The 21,130-nt window shown below is 43.8% G+C and overlaps 1 protein-coding gene across 1 annotated transcript in view; it reads right to left on the bottom strand.

Annotated features, from left to right (window-relative positions):
- The window catches only part of LOC137350485 (dual oxidase 2-like), a 100,300-nt gene that overhangs the window by 75,007 nt on the left and 4,163 nt on the right, over positions 1–21,130 (bottom strand). The window contains exons 3-7 of the mRNA XM_068015135.1: positions 17,891–17,968; positions 13,509–13,673; positions 9,886–10,073; positions 4,742–4,943; positions 3,830–3,996 (exon numbers count right to left, since the gene is read on the bottom strand). Of these exons, the coding sequence (XP_067871236.1) occupies positions 3,830–3,996; positions 4,742–4,943; positions 9,886–10,073; positions 13,509–13,673; positions 17,891–17,968 (800 nt within the window). The remainder of the gene's footprint in view (positions 1–3,829; positions 3,997–4,741; positions 4,944–9,885; positions 10,074–13,508; positions 13,674–17,890; positions 17,969–21,130) is intronic.

The following is a 21,130-nucleotide window of genomic DNA, read 5'->3' on the forward strand; positions in this document are numbered from 1 at the left end:
GGAATTCTGGTCGCCACACTACCAGAAGGACATGGAGGCTTTGGAGAGGGTACAGAAGAGGTTTACCAGGATGTTGCCTGGTCTGGAGGGCATTAGCTATGAGGAGAGGTTGGATAAACTCGGATTGTTTTCACTGGAACGACGGAGGCGGAGGGGCGACATGATAGAGGTTTACAAAGTTATGAGCGGCATGGACAGAGTGGATAGTCAGAAGCTTTTTCCCAGGGTGGAAGAGTCAGTTACTAGGGGGCATAGGTTTAAGGTGCGAAGGGCAAAGTTTAGAGGGGATGTGCGAGGCAAGTTCTTTACACAGAGGGTGGTGAGTGCCTGGAACTTGCTGCCGGGTGCGGTGGTGGAAGCAGGTCCGATAGCGATGTTTAAGAGGCATCTTGACAAATACATGAATAGGATGGGAATAGAGGGATACGGTCCCCGGAAGTGCAGAAGGTTTTAGTTTAGGCAGGCATCAAGATCGGCACAGGCTTGGAGGGCCGAATGGCCTGTTCCTGTGCTGTACTGTTCTTAGTTCTTTGTAAGTTAAGAATGATACAGCAGGTGGGCCAGTACCTCACTCTAGCATTAACTGAACCTACTTTAAAAGTCAAATAAAATATAGTTTGGAAACCAACAGTGAATCTAAAATCAAAGACATCCAAATCATGTAGTGCTGAGCTGAACTAAATATGTGAAAGTCACAATAAAGGTGCCTGGGAGGAACATGTATTTTCCAATTTCTAAGCTATGCCAAATATAGTTTTTAAAATTTTTTTTTACTAACAAGACAACACCCATTTTTAATTCACAAAGCTTCACTGAAATTGGAACATTGGAACTGCATTATCCATATTCCCATTGCTATTGAATCCGGGGATCATGAGCAATTTGGCAAATAACACAAATGACCTTTCTTTGTAACTGAGTACTGAGCAGAATGCAAATATCCCAAAACCCCTTGTGATCTCTGCTGTTATTCACACATAAATGAATGTGTTTTACACATTTATTAACACTTTGTTTAGAAGTTAAATTTGGAAGAATCTTCTAAAATGTTTTAAAAGTTATTGTGCCATTTCCAAACACTTTCAAAAACAGACTGGTTTCTTTTAGCTGCTGTATCAGCACATTCCTTTTCCAAGCCTTAGATGCACCATCATCAATTTTAGCTTTCTCATCGCGAAGCTTTTAGACAATGCTGTCTGGCTTTCCCCCTCACTGAGCAAGATTCAGTCGATCCTATTTGTGATTTTCCCTATTGCAGATGTCAGGTCAACTTGTTTTTCATCTGAGCAATGTGCCATTGAGCAGTAAACCACGAGACAGTCCACACCTTGTCCAACAGAGAACAGCATTTTGAACATCAGAATCTTTCCAAACTCTCTTTCTTTTACTGCCTAGTCTCTCACTGCTAAGATCGCCCCTCAACAATTAGGCCTTGTTTCTCAGAAGTCTTGCCATGTTAACTGATGAAGCTTGAGCTGCAAAGCTATGTTTCTCTGACTCATCTTAGGCATTGCTCCCACATCCTGCAAAATCTGCACTGCCCTGCAAAATGGAAATATATGAGCCAAAGAATCATAGGACGGATCTGAAGGAGGCCATTTGGCACATTGAATCTGTGCCAGCTCTTTCACAGAGCAATCCAGTTAGTCCCGTTCACCAGCTCTTTCCTCAATGAACCCACAATTTTTTCTCCTTCAAGTATTTAGCCAATTCCCTTTTGAAAGCTGCTAATGAAACCCTATCAGGCAGCACATTCCAAATCCTTGCATAAAAAAAGTGTTTTGCTCACATCACCTCTGGTTTTTTTGCGAATCACCTTAAATCTATGCCCTCTGGTTAGTGACCTATCAGCTATTATTTCTCTTTATTTACTCTATCTAAATCCTTCACGATTTTAACTACCTCTATAAAATTTCCTCTCAACCTTCTCTTCTTGAAGGAGAACAAATTTAGCTCTTCCAGGCTATCGACTGTAATCCCCAAGACTTGCAACTATTCTACTAACTCTCTTCTGTACCCTCTCCAAAGCCTTCATGTCCTTCCCAAAGTGTGGAGCCCAGAATTGGACACAATACTCCAGCTGGTGCCGAATTAGTGTTTTATGGAAGGCAGATGAGCAATCGTTTCTTCATAGCCTCATTTTTAACCTTTGAACATTTTAACTGTGCTCACAAATGCACACATAAGTCATCACCTGTAAAACAATCCACTTACAAACTTAAAAGGTAGCCGTGTGAAAACAGATTAATACATTCAACTTGCACTGATCACAAACAGGCACGTTGGAAAGTACAGCCTGCAATGCAATTGTATTTTTGAAATTACAAATTGATTATATCAACACGATCACTTGCACCTGTACACTTAATTATCCATCAGAACTTTTGCAGAAATTAGGGTTACCAGAATGTTCCTGAGAGTTAGGCCTTGTATTGGGTGACCAATGTGAGTTGGAGGTATCGGAATTTTATACTGTTCATTCATGGGATGTGAGCGTCGCTGGCTACACCAGCATTTGTTGCCCATCCCTAATTGTCCTCGAGAAGGTGGTGGTGAGCCAACTTCCTCAGCCACTGCAGTCCATGCAGGTACATCCATAGTGCTGTTAGGGTGGGGGCTTCCAGGATTTTACTTGGTGACAGTAAAGGAATGGTGATATATTTCCAATCAGAATGGTTTGGGGCTTGAAAGGGAGCTAGCAGGTGATGGTATTCCCATGCACCTGCTGTCCTAGTCCTTCTAGGTGGTAGAGCTTGCAGGTTTGGAAGGTGCTGTCGAAGGAGCCTTGTCAGGCTGTTGCTTGGCTAATCTGTGGGACAGCTCTCCCACATTTTGGCACAATTCCCCAGATGTTAGTGAGGAGGAGTTTGCAGGGTCGACTTGGCAGAGTGTGCCTTTGCCATTTCTGATGTTTAGGGCGATGTCCGTAATTTATCCGGTTTTATTCTTACTCGACTTTTCTATAGTGGTTTGATGGGCCATTTCAGAGGGCAGTTAAGAGTCAACCACATTGCTGTGGGTCTGGAGTCACATGTATGTCAGACCAGATAAGGACAGCAGATTTCCTTCCCTAAAGGACATTAGTGAACTAAAATGCATTACCCACATTTTTCCACATTATGTTACATCTTCCACATATCGTCCCATTCATCTAACCTTTGTATGTCTTCCTGACATCCTTTATTGCTCTCCTTTCTGTTTGCTAAACCCCTTACTTTTGTGGTAGCAATGGATTTTGAGATGATATTCCCTCTGCCCAAATCTGAAATCAAGAATGAAAGTGGACCCTTAGGATCCACCACTTCCAGTCTGAGCAACACCTTCTAGCCCTAACTCATTGACTCATGTTTTACCCCACATCCTATGTGTGGCACTCATTTTATCCACTTTAGAAGGATGGAAGGCTGAGTGAACCCTGCGAAAATTCAAGGCAAGACATTTTGGCTCTAAGTCTGATGCTTAATGTTGAACATGAAATATGAAAAGATAGATTGAATATACAGGTACAGTTGGCTTCACAGGACATCAGTGTGGTTGAAAATGCATAGAAAAATAAGGTCCCATGGATCCTTGACAATTACTAAAAACTTCATATGAACTATGGGAAGAATAGCTGTCAATGAGAGATGATATCTTTGTAATGGTGACATTGTTGTGAATGGTTTAGTAAATAGTTGAGTTATAAACACTAATGCTGCAGCCTTACTAATGGTCAATGATCTCAATAAACAATGAAGCAATGACTTGTTGATGCACAATTTTCTTAATCTATCCCAATAAATGAACTGCAAAAATACAAATGAGCAACAGTTTTGTGGTCTAACGTTACCTGGAAAGTGGCAATCACTCGTTTCCTGGCATTCTGGAATAAATCTTCATCCATCCATGTGGGATTCTGAGCTTGAAGCTGGGCAGCCAAGTAATTGTGATATCGGAACCAGATGATGCTTTCTGCTTGGAGGAAGGGGCTCTCGTTTGCTCTTGCATTTCCAAAATCTGTTAGCGAGTAACAAAAATGCAAAAAGAGATCATGAAAATTTGGCAAAATTTATTGCTAACATTTTTCCCAACATCAAGGAGCAGTCTGCCTCTTTCACTTTCTCAAACTTTATCTAGATATTATGACCAAGTACCTAGGGCATGAGCTGCTGCAATTCCACAATTGCGTTCCGATATTGTGAAGAAGCACTTGTAGGGAGTGCTCGTCAGAAATCCTAGAATTTCTGACTCCACACACCCCATCTCCCCATGTGACTGTCCATTCACTACCCCCAACCTCACATCCGCTCCAGTCTTCCGACCTCATACTAAACCCTTCCAAGTTGCTACATCTCTCATCGTCTTCAAAATCCTCCTCAAAAATTTCTCTCTTCCTCCTGCTCTACCTTTCCCCTGCCACCTGCTCAGTTTTCTTCCTCACCCCTCCCCCAGCAAATTTTGTGAAGTGCTTTGGGGCATTTTGCTCTGTGACAGTGCAAGGAAGCTTGATTTCAACACGGAGCTTTCAAGAAGAAGCAAGAGCCTAGTGAATTTACAGCTTGGGAAGAACAAGAGAGGAACGTTAAGAGGAAGAATAACAATGGTAGTAGTAGCACGATAGGAATGAGAAAAGTTATGCTGGAAAGAGTTATAAATGACTTATAATCCAAGGAAATGTTACTCTTACATTTCCTCAGTTAAATGGAAGTACTTTGATGATTCCAATACTGCACAAGCCACATTGAGGAGTCAAACTATTTACCATAAAGTCCCTGAAGACCATGTTTACTGGTTGCAGGATCTGCCATTTTCCACATACGAATCAGTCCTGTACTTTGCCTTGGTAACATTTTGTTTGGACCAGAAGCCAAAAGCCCACCAGAAAACGTACGTAGGGCATCACTCCAGGAATGGGATGACCCATAGATAGAGCTTCCATCAATCCATGTAGTGGCAAGGTTTATCTGGAATAAATCAGTGACAAGACAGATGTAGGTTATCACACACAAACTTTTCTCTATCAATTGTTTGTAATCAAAGTTTGAGCTCATAAAGTACTGTACCCAATGACAAGATGTCATTAGATGTTTCAGAAAGAACAGAGAAGAGGGTAAAAGAGGGGGGGGTGTGGCATTGTTAATCAAGGAAAGTATTACAGCGGCAGAAAGGACGTTTGAGGACTCGTCTACTGAGGTAGTATGGGCCGAGGTTAGAAACAGGAGAGGAGAGGTCACCCTGTTGGGAGTTTTCTATAGACCTCCGAATAGTTCCAGAGATGTAGAGGAAAGGATAGCGAAGATGATTTTCGACAGGAGCGAGAATAACAGGGTAGTGGTTATGGGGGACTTTAACTTTCCAAATATTGACTGGAAATACTATAGTTCGAGTACTTTAGATGGGTCTGTTTTTGTCCAGTGTGTGCAGGAGGGTTTTCTGACACAGTATGTGGACAGGCCAACCAGGGGCGATGCCACATTGGATTTGGTACTGGGTAATGAACCCGGCCAGGTGTTTGATTTAGATGTAGGTGAGCACTTTGGCGATAGTGATCACAATTCGGTTAGGTTTACCTTAGCGATGGGCAGGGACAGGTATATACCGCAGGGCAAGAATTATAGCTGGGGGAAAGGAAATTATGACGCGATTAGGCAAGATTTAGGATGTGTAGGATGGGGAAGGAAACTGCAGGGGATGGGCACAAACGAAATGTGGAGCTTATTCAAGGAGCAGCTAATGCGTGTCCTTGATAAGTATGTACCTGTCAGGCAGGGAGGAAGTTGTCGAGCAAGGGAGCCGTGGTTTACTCAAGAAGTTGAAGCGCTTGTCAAGAGGAAGAGGGCGGCTTATGTTAGGATGAGACGTGAAGGCTCAGTTAGGGCGCTTGAGAGTTACAAGCTAGCCAGGAAGGATCTAAAGGGAGGGCTAAGAAGAGCAAGGAGAGGACACGAGAAGTCATTGGCGGATAGGATCAAAGAAAACCCTAAGGCTTTCTATAGGTATATCAGGAATAAACGAATGATAAGAGTTAGAACAGGGCCAATCAAGGATAGTAGTGGGAAGTTGTGTGCGGAATCAGAGGAGATAGGGGAAGCGTTAAATGAATATTTTTCGTCAGTATTTACAGTAGAGAAAGAAAACGTTGCCGAGGAGATTACTGAGATACAGCCTACTAGGCTAGATGGGATTGAGATTCACAAGGAGGAGGTGTTAGCAATTTTGGAAAGAGTGAAAATAGATAAGTCCCCTGGGCCAGATGGGATTTATCCTAGGATTCTCTGGGAAGCCAGGGAGGAGATTGCAGAGCCGTTGTTGTTGATCTTTAAGTCGTCATTGTCGACAGGAGTAGTGCCGGAGGACTGGAGGATAGCAAATGTTGTCCCCTTGTTCAAGAAGGGGAGTAGAGACAGCCCTGGTAATTATAGACCTGTGAGCCTTACTTCGGTTGTGGGTAAAATGTTGGAAAAGGTTATAAGAGACAGGATTTATAATCATCTTGAAAAGAATAAGTTCATTTGCGATAGTCAGCACGGTTTTGTGAAAGGTAGGTCGTGCCTCACAAACCTTATTGAGTTTTTCGAGAAGGCGACCAAACAGGTGGATGAGGGTAAAGCCGTGGATGTGGTGTATATGGATTTCAGTAAGGCGTTTGATAAGGTTCCCCACGGTAGGCTATTGCAGAAAATACGCAAGTATGGGGTTGAAGGTGATTTAGAGCTTTGGATCAGAAATTGGCTAGCTGAAAGAAGACAGAGGGTGGTGGTTGATGGCAAATGTTCATCCTGGAGTTTAGTTACTAGTGGTGTACCGCAAGGTTCTGTTTTGGGGCCACTGCTGTTTGTCATTTTTATAAACGACCTGGATGAGGGTGTAGAAGGGTGGGTTAGTAAATTTGCGGATGACACGAAGGTCGGTGGAGTTGTGGATAGTGTCGAAGGGTGTTGTAGGGTACAGAGGGACATAGATAGGCTGCAGAGCTGGGCTGAGAGATGGCAAATGGAGTTTAATGCGGAGAAGTGTGAGGTGATTCACTTTGGAAGGAGTAACAGCAATGCAGAGTACTGGGCTAATGGGAAGATTCTTGGTAGTGTAGATGAGCAGAGAGATCTTGGTATCCAGGTACATAAATCCCTGAAAGTTGCTACCCAGGTTAATAGGGCTGTTAAGAAGGCATATGGTGTGTTAGCCTTTATTAGTAGGGGGATCGAGTTTCAGAGCCACGGGGTCATGATGCAGCTGTACAAAACTCTGGTGAGGCCGCACCTGGAGTATTGCGTGCAGTTCTGGTCACCGCATTATAGGAAGGATGTCGAAGCTTTGGAAAGGGTGCAGAGGAGATTTACTAGGATGTTGCCTGGTATGGAAGGAAGGTCTTACGAGGAAAGGCTGAGGGACTTGGGGTTGTTTTCGTTAGAGAGAAGGAGGAGGAGAGGTGACTTAATAGAGACATACAAGATAATCAGAGGGTTAGATAGGGTGGATAGTGAGAGTCTTTTTCCTCGGATGAGGATGGCAAACACGAGGGGACATAGCTTTAAGTTGAGGGGTGAAAGATATAGGACAGATGTCAGAGGTAGTTTCTTTACGCAGAGAGTAGTAGGGGCGTGGAACGCCCTGCCTGCAACAGTAGTAGACTCGCCAACTTTAAGGGCATTTAAGTGGTCATTGGATAGACATATGGATGTAAATGGAATAGTGTAGGTCAGATGATCGGCGCAACATCGAGGGCCGAAGGGCCTGTACTGCGCTGTAATATTCTAATTCTAAAAAAAAAAATTCTAATAAAGTTTTCCATCATACAGCCCAACTTAGTTGCAATTTGCAACATTCAGCTCTGAATCATTTTCTGATGTGAGTTAACCTTAAGGACAGAAGTCCATTCTCTGTAATTATTATTGCTACAGTGGAGGCTCAAAGCTGAATGCCACACAGACCATTATCTCAAACTACACTAGCTTTCAGATGAAGTATTAAACCGAAGCCCTATCTGCTATCTTAGGTGGGTAGAAAAGATTCCATATCATGGCTTGAAGAAGAACAGGGCCGTCTGCTAATGTTCCTCCCTAAACACCACCACCAAAAGAAGATACCCCTGAAACATAGACATACCACTTAAGAGACTGAACATAAAAGGCTTGCACTTCTAGTTTAGAATTTAATTTATAATGGTTGGTATATCTTCTTTCAACCTGTTAACTACTTAGTTTCATTTAAATGTACATTATCCTTTATGGTGTTAAAATCTGTGTTTGTGACAGTGCAGCACTCCCTCAATACTACATGGGAGTGTCAGCCTAGATTTTGTGCTCCAGTCTCTGGACTAGGATGGGAACCCACAAGCCTCTAACCCAGAGGCAAGAGTACGGCGAACTGAGCCACAGCTGAACTTTGTAACTTAATCATAAAGAATTAGTCCTGATACAACTGTACAGTGCTTGGGTAAGGCTGCGCTTGTAGAATTACGCCAAGTTTTGGTCACTGATTCAAACACAAGAGGGGTGTTAACGCACCTAGGGTGGAATTTTAAGGGGCCTGTGGTGACAGGCTTGGGGGGGGAGGAGTGGGAGGGAGCAGACAAAATAGTATGGGGTGGTATCAGTGGCATGCCCAACGTTATCCTGCCCCCATGTCATTTTGTCCATGGTGGGTACCATGACAGACAGGCAGTCCGCTGGGAGGCCGATTGAGCCACTTAAGTGGCCCATTAAGGTTCGCCTCCCACCTCCGCTGGCATTTAGCCAATGATGGAGGGGCCGGTTGCCACACGGAGAACTGCCAGGTGAAATCTGGCAGCATCCGAGTGGGTACTCAGCCACTCTGTGGCCCAAGGAGGGTCCCCCTCTCTAGCGACAATGGATGCTCCCGCAGTGCAACCGCCCCCTCCCCGGCCCTGATCATTGGGACCTGCGTGCCCGATTGGCCCCGGGAGTCCCGACCCCACTCACCTTGTGTGGTGGTCGCTTCCCTCAGTACCTGCAGTGGCCACCGCTCCCAGTGGTGCTGCTGGGGCAGAGGAGCTGCCAGTTCTCAGAGTGGCTGGCAGCTCCTCTGTCCTTGAAGGGAACAGCAGCCCCTGGAGTGGGCAGTTAATTCCCTGCCCGTCGTTGAATGTGGCTGGGCGGCTGTGATGGGGTTGCCCCCCACTTTCCAGGCTGTTGCCGGGACCCCCACTACCAGAATAAAATCCAGTTCTAGAGATAATGCAGATGACATGAGATCGATCATTAATATAAGAGTATTCAATCATAAGCAACGACTGAAGAAATTTAGTCCCCCCAGTCTTGAAAGGAGGTAATTAAGTCAACTTCTTAGAGGGAAAACAGGATGGCAAATGGCATAAAAAAGATTAATTACAACATGACCTCAATATAAACCATGACAGTCAGAAGGGGACATAGCAAAAATGTCAAGAGGCTCTTCTTCGAACAAGATTGTCAACAAGCGAAATGAATTGTCAGATGTGCATTGGAGGGAAAAATCTTTGAATCTTTTAAGATGCAACTGGATATATGATGGAAGGGCTGGAAAGTTTCTTTTTGCATAGATGGATAAAGAATGATTGGCCAAATGGCCTTCCTCAACGAACATGTGCTTTTGGGGAAATTCACATTTCAGTTATTTCTTTCAGTTGAAGAGAGAAGGCTGCTCACAGGCTCCTGCCAAATGCTGCTCCTTGAATAGCCACTAGGTGATGGGGTGAGCATAATAAAGTAATTTGTCTTGTGATTTTATCTTCTTCAATTAGGAATCAATACTCCCACCCCCTACTGAGGAAAAGGCCGAGATTGGGAGCTCGTCAATTGCAGAAATGCATCTGCTACTTTCAATGTGTTTCCTATAAGGTACAAAATTAGAAATGTGCAATTTTATTGTATCAGTGAATATAAGGCATCCCGTTACATCATGTACCTGCACCCGGGGGTTGTTTGGACTTTGGCCTGAGCTTGTTGTCCACCGACTGCGCTGGAATGGCAGCTGTATGTTCCCCGTGTTGTTAGGATCAAAAACTGGGTCTCCGGAAGGAATCTGAATGTTTAGGAATTCAGGGGGACAACCAGACCCAGTTACCTCCAAAATTTCGTCAATGGCATGAAACCCTGAATGGTTTAAATAAAAAATAGAAGAGCATTCATTCTAAAAGCTACAGAAAAAGTAAGTTTTATATATGACGCAAACTCAAGCATTTCTTCAATTAAATACATGTAAACATCTGCAGTCTAAGAATTTGTTTGGCTGCAACCTGCAGTGGCATCGCAAGTGTGGGTATGAATATTTCCTCTGTTCAGTATTTCTGGCAAAATCATAGACATAATCATCATTTCTACTGTTTAAACATAGGAACATAGGAGCTGCTAGATGAAAAAAAATACCCAGGTCAATCTAATTCACCTTCAACTATCCCGACAGTCTCACAATACAATAATAATGGAGTTATTGACTAATCACAGCAAGCAATCTCTCTCAATTAGTTTACAACAGACCTGTTGTAGACCCAGTCAATGAGGTGACGAGAGGTGGAGCGCTTTGGGAACCAAAGGTCCAAAGCCATCTATTCCTCCAAAGCCTGCTTCACTTATCATATGTCATGTCTCAAATTATTCATATACCCCATCCCAAAATGTCATTTTCTGAAAGAGATCTTATTTAATTTGCATTTGAGTGAAGCGATATTCACTTCTTCCACCATATCTCTGGGGAGCCTGTTCCATAGATTGACCATTTGCTCACTTAAAACATTAGCCACACTGCCACCGTGTTGACCTTGAACAAAACAAGGAGCAAATTTAACTGCTATTGCTCCTAGGTGTGTTGGATCATGGCGTGAGGAAGGAGGGGAAGATGGCACACCTGGATAGGAGCCACCTGCATGAGCCTCCCCTACTCTCAATGCCCAGACAATGCAACATCCATATGGACCCCATAAAGGTCAAAGGTCATTTCATGACATCTCCACCTTGTAGAAAACCTAACAATAAAATACGCCAATGACAAGGATGTGGACAATATATTTAAACTCTGGGTTTATAAGGGTTGGCACAGCATTATCACGGAGGAATTGACTGCAGTGCACTGCTTTGCTGCATGAACCAGACCTAATGACATTCCCTAGCAGCTGTGGATTCAAAGCCTTGATCCAGCATGTTCGAACACTTGGCCACACTACCATCAGGTTACTGTCTCCTCTACAATTTAAATGCATTTGGTATGTGTGCACTAATTTTCACACAACGTAACTTTGCGGTCAATGAATAAACACCATTCAGGCGGAAACTGTCAGGAACAGATTGTACTATTTGCACTTTAAATTTGTGCTGCAGTTGAGGTGCAAAGCCACAGACAGTGCTGTCATGCAAAACACTAAACACGTGGTTCTGATACTAGACTGGAAACCCAGAGGCTGAGTGTGCAAAATCGGCTGTGGTAAATTTGTGCCACAATTCAACATAGCCAGTAACTTAGAGAAAACAAATGACCATAAAAACTGCAAGACTGACATTAAAAACTCAAATTGGTGCATCAATGCATTTCAGAGAAGGAAAACCATCCCTAAACAGTCTGGCCTCTGCGTGTCTTTTGTTTCCAATGTGTGTTGATGCTTAAGTGATGAAATTCATCTTGGGCATAGCGCATCCCCGATTTTAATCGCTCCACTACTGGCAGCATGCCTCATCCTTACGCTCTAGGTTCCCCTCCCTAAACCTCTCTGCTGCTCTACATCTATTTCCTCCTTTAAGATGCTCCTTAAAACCTACTTCTTTGACCAAGCTTTTAGTCATCTGTCCTAATATCTGCTATGTGCTTAAGTGTCAAATCTTGTTTGATGACACTCCTGTGAAGAAATTTGGGACATTTTTACTACTTGAATGGTGCAGTATCAATGCAGATTGTTGCTGTTATCCCAATGAGGTACATTTGAAGTGTCGACAATGTTATCATTTGATAGGGTTAGATGAAGAGGGGTGACTCCTGACAACACAGTGACCAGCCGACATCATCAGAGTGCTCCAAGCTGCAGACAGGCGCAAACGGTCTCCTGCGCTGAGATGCCGCGCGTGCGCAACCTACGTCTCGTCGGGACTAATTAGCGCATGCACGGGAAAACATCATCAGCCACTCGCTCCCCCCCCCCCCCGCCCACTGGCCGCTCTTTCCCCTCAGCCATTCTGCAGCTGCTCGCTCCCCGTCCCCCACCACACCCCCACCACCACCAGCTGCTCACTCCCCACTTCCCCCCCTTCCCCAGCCGCTAGCTCGAGACGGCGCCACTTTCCCTCCTCTCAGCCACTCGCTCCTACGTCGCTCTGTCACCCCTCGCGGCCCGCCATGCTTCTTCGGGCGGTACGCTGGGCAACGATCGATCGTGGGAGCACGTGGCCGAGAGCAGGGAAGTGTCGTGGCCTGGAGCGAGCGTTTGGAGGGGCAGTGCGGGGGGCGGGGGGGGGGGGGTGGAGAAAGAGGAACGAGCAGCCAGACAGTGGATTGGTGGGAAACGAGGAGCCAGCAAGGCTTTAGCGAGTGTGAATGTGTGATTGGGAGAATGGAGGGGGGGGGGGGGGTGGGTCAGAAATTCACAGTTATTTCCTCCAAAAACTTCACAGATTTTACCGTCCCATAGAAAGCTGCTTTACATTCCAAATTTCAATGGCAGTATCAGTCCAGGGTTCTGTCTTGTTGTTCTGTGATAAATTTAGCAGTGCCATCTTTAACCCTGGCAGCTACCTGAACGTCGCAGTGACATTCCAGTCCATTGGACCATGTGCTAGTACTGCGCCACCTAGTGGTTGCATTGTCAGCAAACGCATTCTTATTGCCTCTGAATCAGAACTTTGTGAGTTCATGTTCCACTCTGGGGCTCGGGCACATAATCTATGCTGGCACTTCAGTACAGTACCGATGGAGTGCTGCACAGTTGATGCTTCCTTTCAGATGAGGTGTTAGACTGAGGCCCTGTCTTCCCTCAAAGACACTACAGAAGATTGTACAACACTTATTAAAGAAGCCCGAGGTGCTGCCCTGGTCAATATTTAAACTTCAACCATTATCAGTACTAAAACAGATTCATTGCAAATGTATCTTGTTGTTCTCTGTGGGACCTTACTATGCTCCTACGTTTCCCTATATTACAACAATGACTACATTTCAAAAGTAATTCATTGACTGTAACATGACAAGAATGAAAGGTACTACATAGATACAAGTTCCTTCTTTCTTTATGTGAGGTTATTATTGCACTTGGAGTATGTAGCACTCTGTGTTGTAAGCATGGTGGGGCTTTGAGGATTTTTTTATGTGATAGGTTGGGATACAGTCAGGCGGAAATCTGTAGTCCACAAGTGTAGCTGTATTAAATTTTCCTTACAGTGTATCTCTGGTCCCTACCATTGGTATTAGAGTGTGACTGTGACCTGTAAGCACTACTTTTATTTGAACCCTAATCATGACTTTGAGAGCTAGGTTATTTTACAAGGCACTTCTAATCTGGGAAGATGCAGGAATTCTACCGACGTCCCCAAAATTCCAAGCCAGCATACCAAAGTAGACAAACAACACAGTTCTGTTTCTGTCACACTGTATTCCCGACATTCCCTCCATTGCTGCATTGCTGATGCTCCGGGGATTTGGTAACTCTGGTTCCTGTATAGCTTCGAAAACTCCATCAGCATAATTGGCAGGTAACAGACGTACAAAGGGGGCACCTGGAAGGAATACAGAAAACATACAGTTTTTTGACAAAAGCCTTTAAAACAAATGTCTTAAAGCTTTAGCAAGCGCGGTACTAGAACTGAGAGGTTATAACTAACAGGAAGGACTGAACAGGCTGGCGCTCTTTTCTCTAGAAAAAAGACGACTGAGAGGTGATCTGATAGACGTCTTTAAAATTATGACTTGGAAGCATTGTGAACTGTGAGGAGGAATGTGTAGAGCTTCAAAAGGACGTAGACAAGTTGGTGGAATGGGCGGACAAGTGGCAGATGAAATTTAATGCAGAGAAGTGTGAAGAGATTCATTTTGGCAGAAAGAACGCGGAGAGAAAATATAAAATAAAGGGTACAATTCTACAGGGGTGCAGGAGCAGTGGGACCTGGGTGTATATGTGCACAAGTCATTGAAGGTGGCAGGACAGGTTGAGAGTGTGGTTAATAAAGCGTACAGCATCCTAGGCTTTATTAATAGGGGCATAGAGTATAAAAGCAAGGAAGTTAAGTTAAACTTGTCATAAAACACTGATTCATCCTCAACTGGAGTATTGTGCCCAGTTCTGGGCACCACACTTCAGGAAAGATGTGAAGGCATTAGAGAGAGTGCAGAAAAGATTCACGAGATTTGTTCCAGGGATGAGAAACTTCAGTTACGTGGATAGATTGTAGAAGTTGGGATTGTTTTCCTTGAAGAAGAGAAAGTTGAGAGGAGATTTGATAGAGGTATTCAAAATCATGAGGGGTCTGGACAGAGTAGATAGGGAGAAACCGTTCCCACTGGTGGAAGCATCGAGAACAAGAGGGCACAGATTTAGGGTAACTGGCAAAAGAAGCAATGGAGACATGGGGAAAAACGTTTTCACACAGCGTGTAGTTAGGATCTGGAATGTATTGCCTGAGAGTGTGTTGGAGGCAGGTTCAATGGATGCATTCAAGAGGGAATTAGATTGTTATCTGAAAAGGAAGAATGTGCATGTCTACAGGGAGAAGGTGGGCGAATGGTACTAGGTGAATAGCTCCTTTGGAGACCCAGCTCAGACATGCTGGGCTGAATGGCCTCCTTGCATGCTGTAACAATTCTGTGATTAGTACTTTGGTCGTACAGAACTTGAGTATTGCTGAAAATAGAGACAAGTTATCGAAGCTTTTCGCTAAGCAGAGTTAACTCTGCTTCTCTCTGCACAGATGCTGCCAGGCCTGAGTATTTCCAGCACTTTTTGTTTTTATTTAGCAAGTGTTGTCCAATCGCGGAATCACATCTAATGTTGGACACTGTGTTTTGAGTTTTGCAAGCACGGACTGGTTGGATATGGCCCGTACCTTGCCCATTGCGAACAGCAGAAGGGACAAGTTGTTTGTTACGATTTGCCAGTCTTTGGTACGTATGGCCTATATACCTAGCATCACACTGGCATTGAAATTCATATATCACAATACACATTTGTGTGATAGGCAGGACAACTTTTTGGCTTGACGGCAGCATCCCGTTAATGGCAAACACCACACGTGGGCAAGGTACAGGCCGTGCCCAACCAGCCCATGCTTGCAAAGCTCAAAACACAGCGTCCAACATTAGATGTGATTCCGCGTAAAGCGTAGCTACCTGACCCGAACCCGACCAGACCCGACGACATGTGTCGGGTTTGGGTCGGGTCAGGTCTCTCTTCCGGGTCCAGCATTCAGGCACGGGTCAGGTCGGGCTGGACGCGGACAGCACTGCCTTGGTCCGCGAAGTAATCTTCAAATGAACGTTCAGGACGTCAAGGCGGGAAACGTGCAGTCCAGACTCCGCACTCTGCATTAAAACCTGGCTACCCGACTACATGTGTTGGATTCGGGTCAGGTCAGGCATTTAAAAAAATTAAAGGACTCAGGCCTGGGTCGGGTTCGGGTTTGCTGTTGTCGGGTCGGGCCAGTGTCGGGTTTTAAAATTGTACCCGAGCTAGGCTTTAATTCCATGATTGGACAACCTTTTCTAAATAATCCTCAGCCTGCTAAGAATTACACTGACAACCAATTCAAGATTGTCAGTAGGGCTCGCAGTGTGGCGCATTTGCGCGTACTGGAACGTACATATATTAATACACAGGGCCCTGTTCTTTGCAGACAGAAAGAATATGTACAAACATTGCGCCTGTTTCAGCTGAACAAAATAAGAGACAGCCATTTGCTGGCTCATTCTTCAGGGCGATGCCTTGACCAATCAGAGTCAAGCTGCCTGATTTACATTCAAACAAAACTTGGCAGTTAATTGTCAGTCACCGTTAACTGGTGCATTTTCCATGGCAACGCCTCTAGCAATCAGAGTTCACTTGCCAACCAATCATCACTCTCTGCTCATGCAATATAAAGTTGTTGTTTTCCCTTACAATGGTATTCTTTCCGATTGTCCTGATGAGCGCAAGATGAAAAGCTTAATGTCTCCATTTTCAGCAATTCTATGATTTTGTGATGAAAGGGTCTGATAGGGTAGACGTAGAGATGTTTCCATCTGCAGGGAAACAAAAACTAGGAGCCACAAATGTAAGATTGTCACTAATAAAATCTAGTAGAAAATTCAGGAGAAACTTCTTTTCCCAGAGAGTGTTTAGAATGGGGATTTCACTATCACATGAAGTAGCTAAGGCAAATAGCACAAGGGGAAGCTAGACGAGTACATGAGGGAGAAAGGAATAGAAGGAGACGCTGATAAGGTAAGATGAAGTAGGGTGGGAGGAGGCTTGTGTGGAGGATAAACACCAGCATAGACCAGATGGGCGAAATGGCTGGTTTCTGTGCAGTAAAGTTCTACGCAATTCTAATACTATTGAGCGTCTCAGTTGACGTTTAGTAATTTTAAGCCTTGTCTCTTGCTACCTTTCCGTCTCTGCTAATTTATTCGGATGATGTGCTACTTTGAGATACTGTGCGTTCTTTTTAAATTTTAACACAGGTGAGTCTGGATCACTATTTCCAAATTTCCTTCTGTTTGCTCCTCTCTTGGAGGTGCTGACTGCCTCGTTGCTGTAAGACCTCACATGCACCAGTAAGACTGCTCCCTCAATAAAGTGCCATGATTCACGCGTGAGTCATAACAAAAATAGAAAGCACTGGCAGGCTATCCAACAATGCATGACTTTGTGACCACCGAGCAAACACATGAACGCTTCCACTGGGAAATGCTGTGTAAAAGAGCCCTGGATACTTTTCCCTGCTCCAGACACTATAGGGTGAAACTGGTCTATGCCAGCAGCACGTATTGAGCCCATAGTGAATCGGCAGCCGCTTTTTCACCACAGTCGATAATCTTCCCGCTGAAATTCATAGAGCAATAGCTCAATTTAGTTTTTGGAGACTCATTTCCTGATTTCACTGCCACTTGTACTTGGATTTAAAATAGAAGTCTTTAGAAAAACAAAAATGCCGCAGTGAAAATCGGCTGCCAATTCACGACAAGTCCATTTCACGTTGTAGTTTCACCCCCTATAAGCCAATTGTAGCGATCTAGCCCTCCCCTCGGCTGAGATTAACAGATATAGCAAAGACCAAGGATTCAGGCTGGAACTCTTCCTCATCTATGTGGTTTAGTGATAGACCGCTTACCTCTAAGGCATTGGAGTAGCTGAACTTGAGCGATACAACACAGAAGGCGGCCATTCGGTCCATCATGCCTGTGCTATCAATTCTATTCACCCTCAGTGTAAAGCTATTAATTATCACAAATGTTTCCAGTGGCAGACTATAAAATTACAATTTTGGTGTGTTACAATTGGGTGTAATTCAATTTCACCCTGATGAAAGAAATCCTGCAATGCACATTAATGCCTGCAGTTGAAAATTATTTAGACAGACTTGTGGTAAGAAGCCTTTGCTGGATAGTTAAGTTTAGTTTAGTTTAGAGATACATCGAGTTTGTGCCGACCATCAACCACCCATTTATACTAATCCTACACTAATTCCATATTCCTACCACATCCCCACCTGTCCCTATATTCCTCTACCACCTACCTATACTAGGGGCAATTTACAATGGCCAATTTACCTATCAACCTACAAGTCTTTGGCATGTGGGAGGAAACCGGAGCACCCGGAGGAAACCCACGCAGACACAGGGAGAACTTGCAAACTCCACACAGGCAGTACCCAGAATTGAACCCAGGTCGCTGGAGCTGTGAGGCTGCGGTGCTAACCACTGCGCCACTGTGTAACTTGGAGTCAAATATAGAATCCCTTACCCACTGTACCCCTGCTGTGATGCGCCAGATTGTTGTACCATCCGTCGTACCGTTGAATCTCCCAGTTCAATACAGCACCTAAACAAAAACAAAACTGTGTTCAAAGTTGAAATGGTTCTACTCAATAATACATTGCTCAGATTTTCATTATTAATAGAATTAAAATTGAAAAAACAAATAAAAATGACTAATATACTTTCTTTTATTCATTAATGGGATGTGGGCATCACTGACATGGCCAGCATTTATTGCCTATCCCGAATTGCCCTTGAGAAGGTGGTGGTGAGCTGCCTTCTTGAACTGCTGCGGTCTCTGTGGTGTAGGTACACCCACAGCGCGGTTAGGAAGTGTGTTCCAGGATTTTGACCCAGCGACAAGAAAGGAATGGTGATATATTTCCAAGTGAGGGTGGTGGGTGACTTAGAGGGGAGTTTGCAGGTGGTGTTCCCATGCGCCTGGTGCCCTTGTTCTTCTAGGTGGTTTGGAAGGTGCTGTTGAAGGAGCCTTGGTGAGTTGCTGCAGTGCAAGCTGTGTGCCAGTGGTGAACGGAGTGAGAACAGACAGCTGGACATCCCATTTAACTTGTGCTAATTTTTTTGTGCAACAATATTATCTTTTTAAAAAAACAAAACGCATTTAAAAGTTTTTGTATTATTTTACTTTACTGTCCTTCAGATTCAAGCTTTTATGTTATATTGTACAAACCAGGGTAGAAATTTGTCTTTAACACAAGAGCTGCAATTTGCCAACAATCCATCAAAATTAATGTATTGAAGATCAGGTTCTACAAACATCAAACTATCTTCTCCACCAGATTACCACCAGACAGTGAAGATGAAAGTCTACCCTGATGTATCTAAACATTGATTTTAGTTACAATCCAGGAAATTGGCAGCTGCGTTTTCACCACACCCGATAATATCTATATTATAAATTATATTATAACATAATATCTATATTATAAATCCAGGAAAGAAAGCCTGTCATTAATACTGATCCATTCACCTATACTTCTTAAAATGCTTCAAATGAGGAGTTAGGATTTGGAGATCAGTGTCAACTGTTATGAAGGCAACAGTATCAGCTACTCTGCAGCAGGAACATCACACAAACATCAATATTTCCCTCTCTACCTCCTACAACCCAAAGTTCCATCCTATGTCCTATTATCTGATCACCACTGCATCTCCCTGCTACATGCCTCCTCTTCTGGGGGCAGAACTGTCATGCATCTTTGTTACACTGTCTCAAATTCCCTCCATGAACCTCTTCCTCTTGCTAATTCTCTTCCCATCTCCTAGAGTCTATCCTTTGCACTGTGTATTGGTGATCTTTCCCAACTCTTTTACTCCTGCTCAATGTTTACTCTCGCCTATGTGACAGCTCAGATAAAGGGCCTCTCCTGGAAACATTAATCTGGCTTTTCTGAAGGACCTGCTGTAAATGCCCAGCATTTCCTTTTTTATTATTCTACAGCTTTAATGCATTGATTAGCAATAGTGATTCAGGATCTTAAATGAAATGTTGGGCTGCACAATCTGCCTTCATCTTGTGCTTTGAATTAGTCTTCTGCTATCAGTGGAAGGTGAAGCTGAATTTGAAATGGTGGCTGTGAAATTAAACCAGGATCTGCAATCAACATTCAAAGTTAATTGTTTGGCATCTCTTTCAAATTGCCGAGGCCAACCTTAAGATATGCTGTTAAGTAGCATGTTTATTCTCATTCCATTGTCATCCTGCATGTTACGACCAAGTGAGAAAGGGGTCCAGGGTTCCCTTTCAGCCTTCACCTGGTCTTACCATAACAGGATTTAACTTTCAACACACCGTCCCCCTTGATGAATCCTTGTTCACCACTTTCCAATTATAAGGCAAAGAAACCAGTACAAACAGGCTTTCTTAGGTTTAAAGAAGAAAAGTTGAAATTTATTAAACTTGAACTTAAACTCTAATTAGGTTAATGCCTATGGATACATGATTTGCCCACACGGTCATGCATTTGCAATATACACAAATAGAGACAGAAAAGAGCAGATGAAAAATAAAGTGGAAAAGTTTGAGGCAATATCTGAACAGTTGTTGTTATGGTTCTTTGAGCTCACTGTAGAGTCCTTGATTGTAGGTAGATCTTGCTTTTCATTGGGGCCCAGTATTCTTCTTAAACCATGTTCACTGTAGGAGACTTTTCTCTCTTGGGGTTCATGTGGATTCAGAGGCTTGTGAGAAAGAGATGGGAGCAGACAGGAGAGATCTTCTCAGTCCAGGAGTAAACAGACTCTCCGTTCAAACTGTTTGTACAATTCAGAAAACCCCAGGTTGCCAAGTAGGTTAGCCACGTGACTAACTGGTCTGACCAAGTCTTGGGTCTGTGGATTGTATCCTTTTAGCAGGGCCTGGAATGCTCCTCTTACACACAATACCTGGTGATCAAGGTCCATTGTAGGTTGAATGTGTCAGGGAATGGTCCTTTGTCCTTTCAATCACTGTCTGTTAATATGCAAATGTCATTTCCAGCCATGGCTTATCTGTTTAACAAGTCCTTTCTTCACTCCAGTAACAGTTTAAAATCAATGCTCATGACAACATTAATGTGCCTCATTCTTGGCAGGTGGGGGCCTAGCATGACACTGTGCTAAATATTTATTGAGCAATTCTTTATCTTCAAGCAGTGAAATGATGCTTTCTAGTTCTAGGCAACACCCCAAAAATTTGGTTGCCATGGTACAGTTGTGATGCAAGATGTCTACATGATTGCAAGATGACTTTAAACAACCTGGAGAACTTTCATGGATTCAGGGCCAGCTGAGCGCTTTCTACCATTGGTGCCCATGGTTACAGTATTGCTCGCTCAACTCTGTGTTCTTCTACCCTGAGCTATTCCTACTGCATATAAATGAATACAAAACCCATAAACAAAACTGGTCCGGCAACTGGCATAGCTAAAGCGTAATCAAAAACCCAAGCAATAAATAAAGGAACTAATCTAATAGGGCATTTAACTCAGTTTCTGCTGTACTGTATCTCTGAGAACTTGATGCTTGAATTCGGAGAGGGTTCTCTTTTCTAGCACTGACAGCCTCATCTTAATCAACACAAAATTAACACAATGAAACAGGTTAAGGAGAGAAATAAATCCACAGGCATGTAGTCCTTTCAGGTAGCAAGCATATTATTCATGGGCTAGACCTGAAGGTGCTATGTTTCATATTAATTACGCCCCATGGCTGGCGAACACATACT

This window comes from Heterodontus francisci, chromosome 35 (genome assembly GCF_036365525.1).
Source record: "Heterodontus francisci isolate sHetFra1 chromosome 35, sHetFra1.hap1, whole genome shotgun sequence".
NCBI lineage: Eukaryota > Metazoa > Chordata > Chondrichthyes > Heterodontiformes > Heterodontidae > Heterodontus > Heterodontus francisci.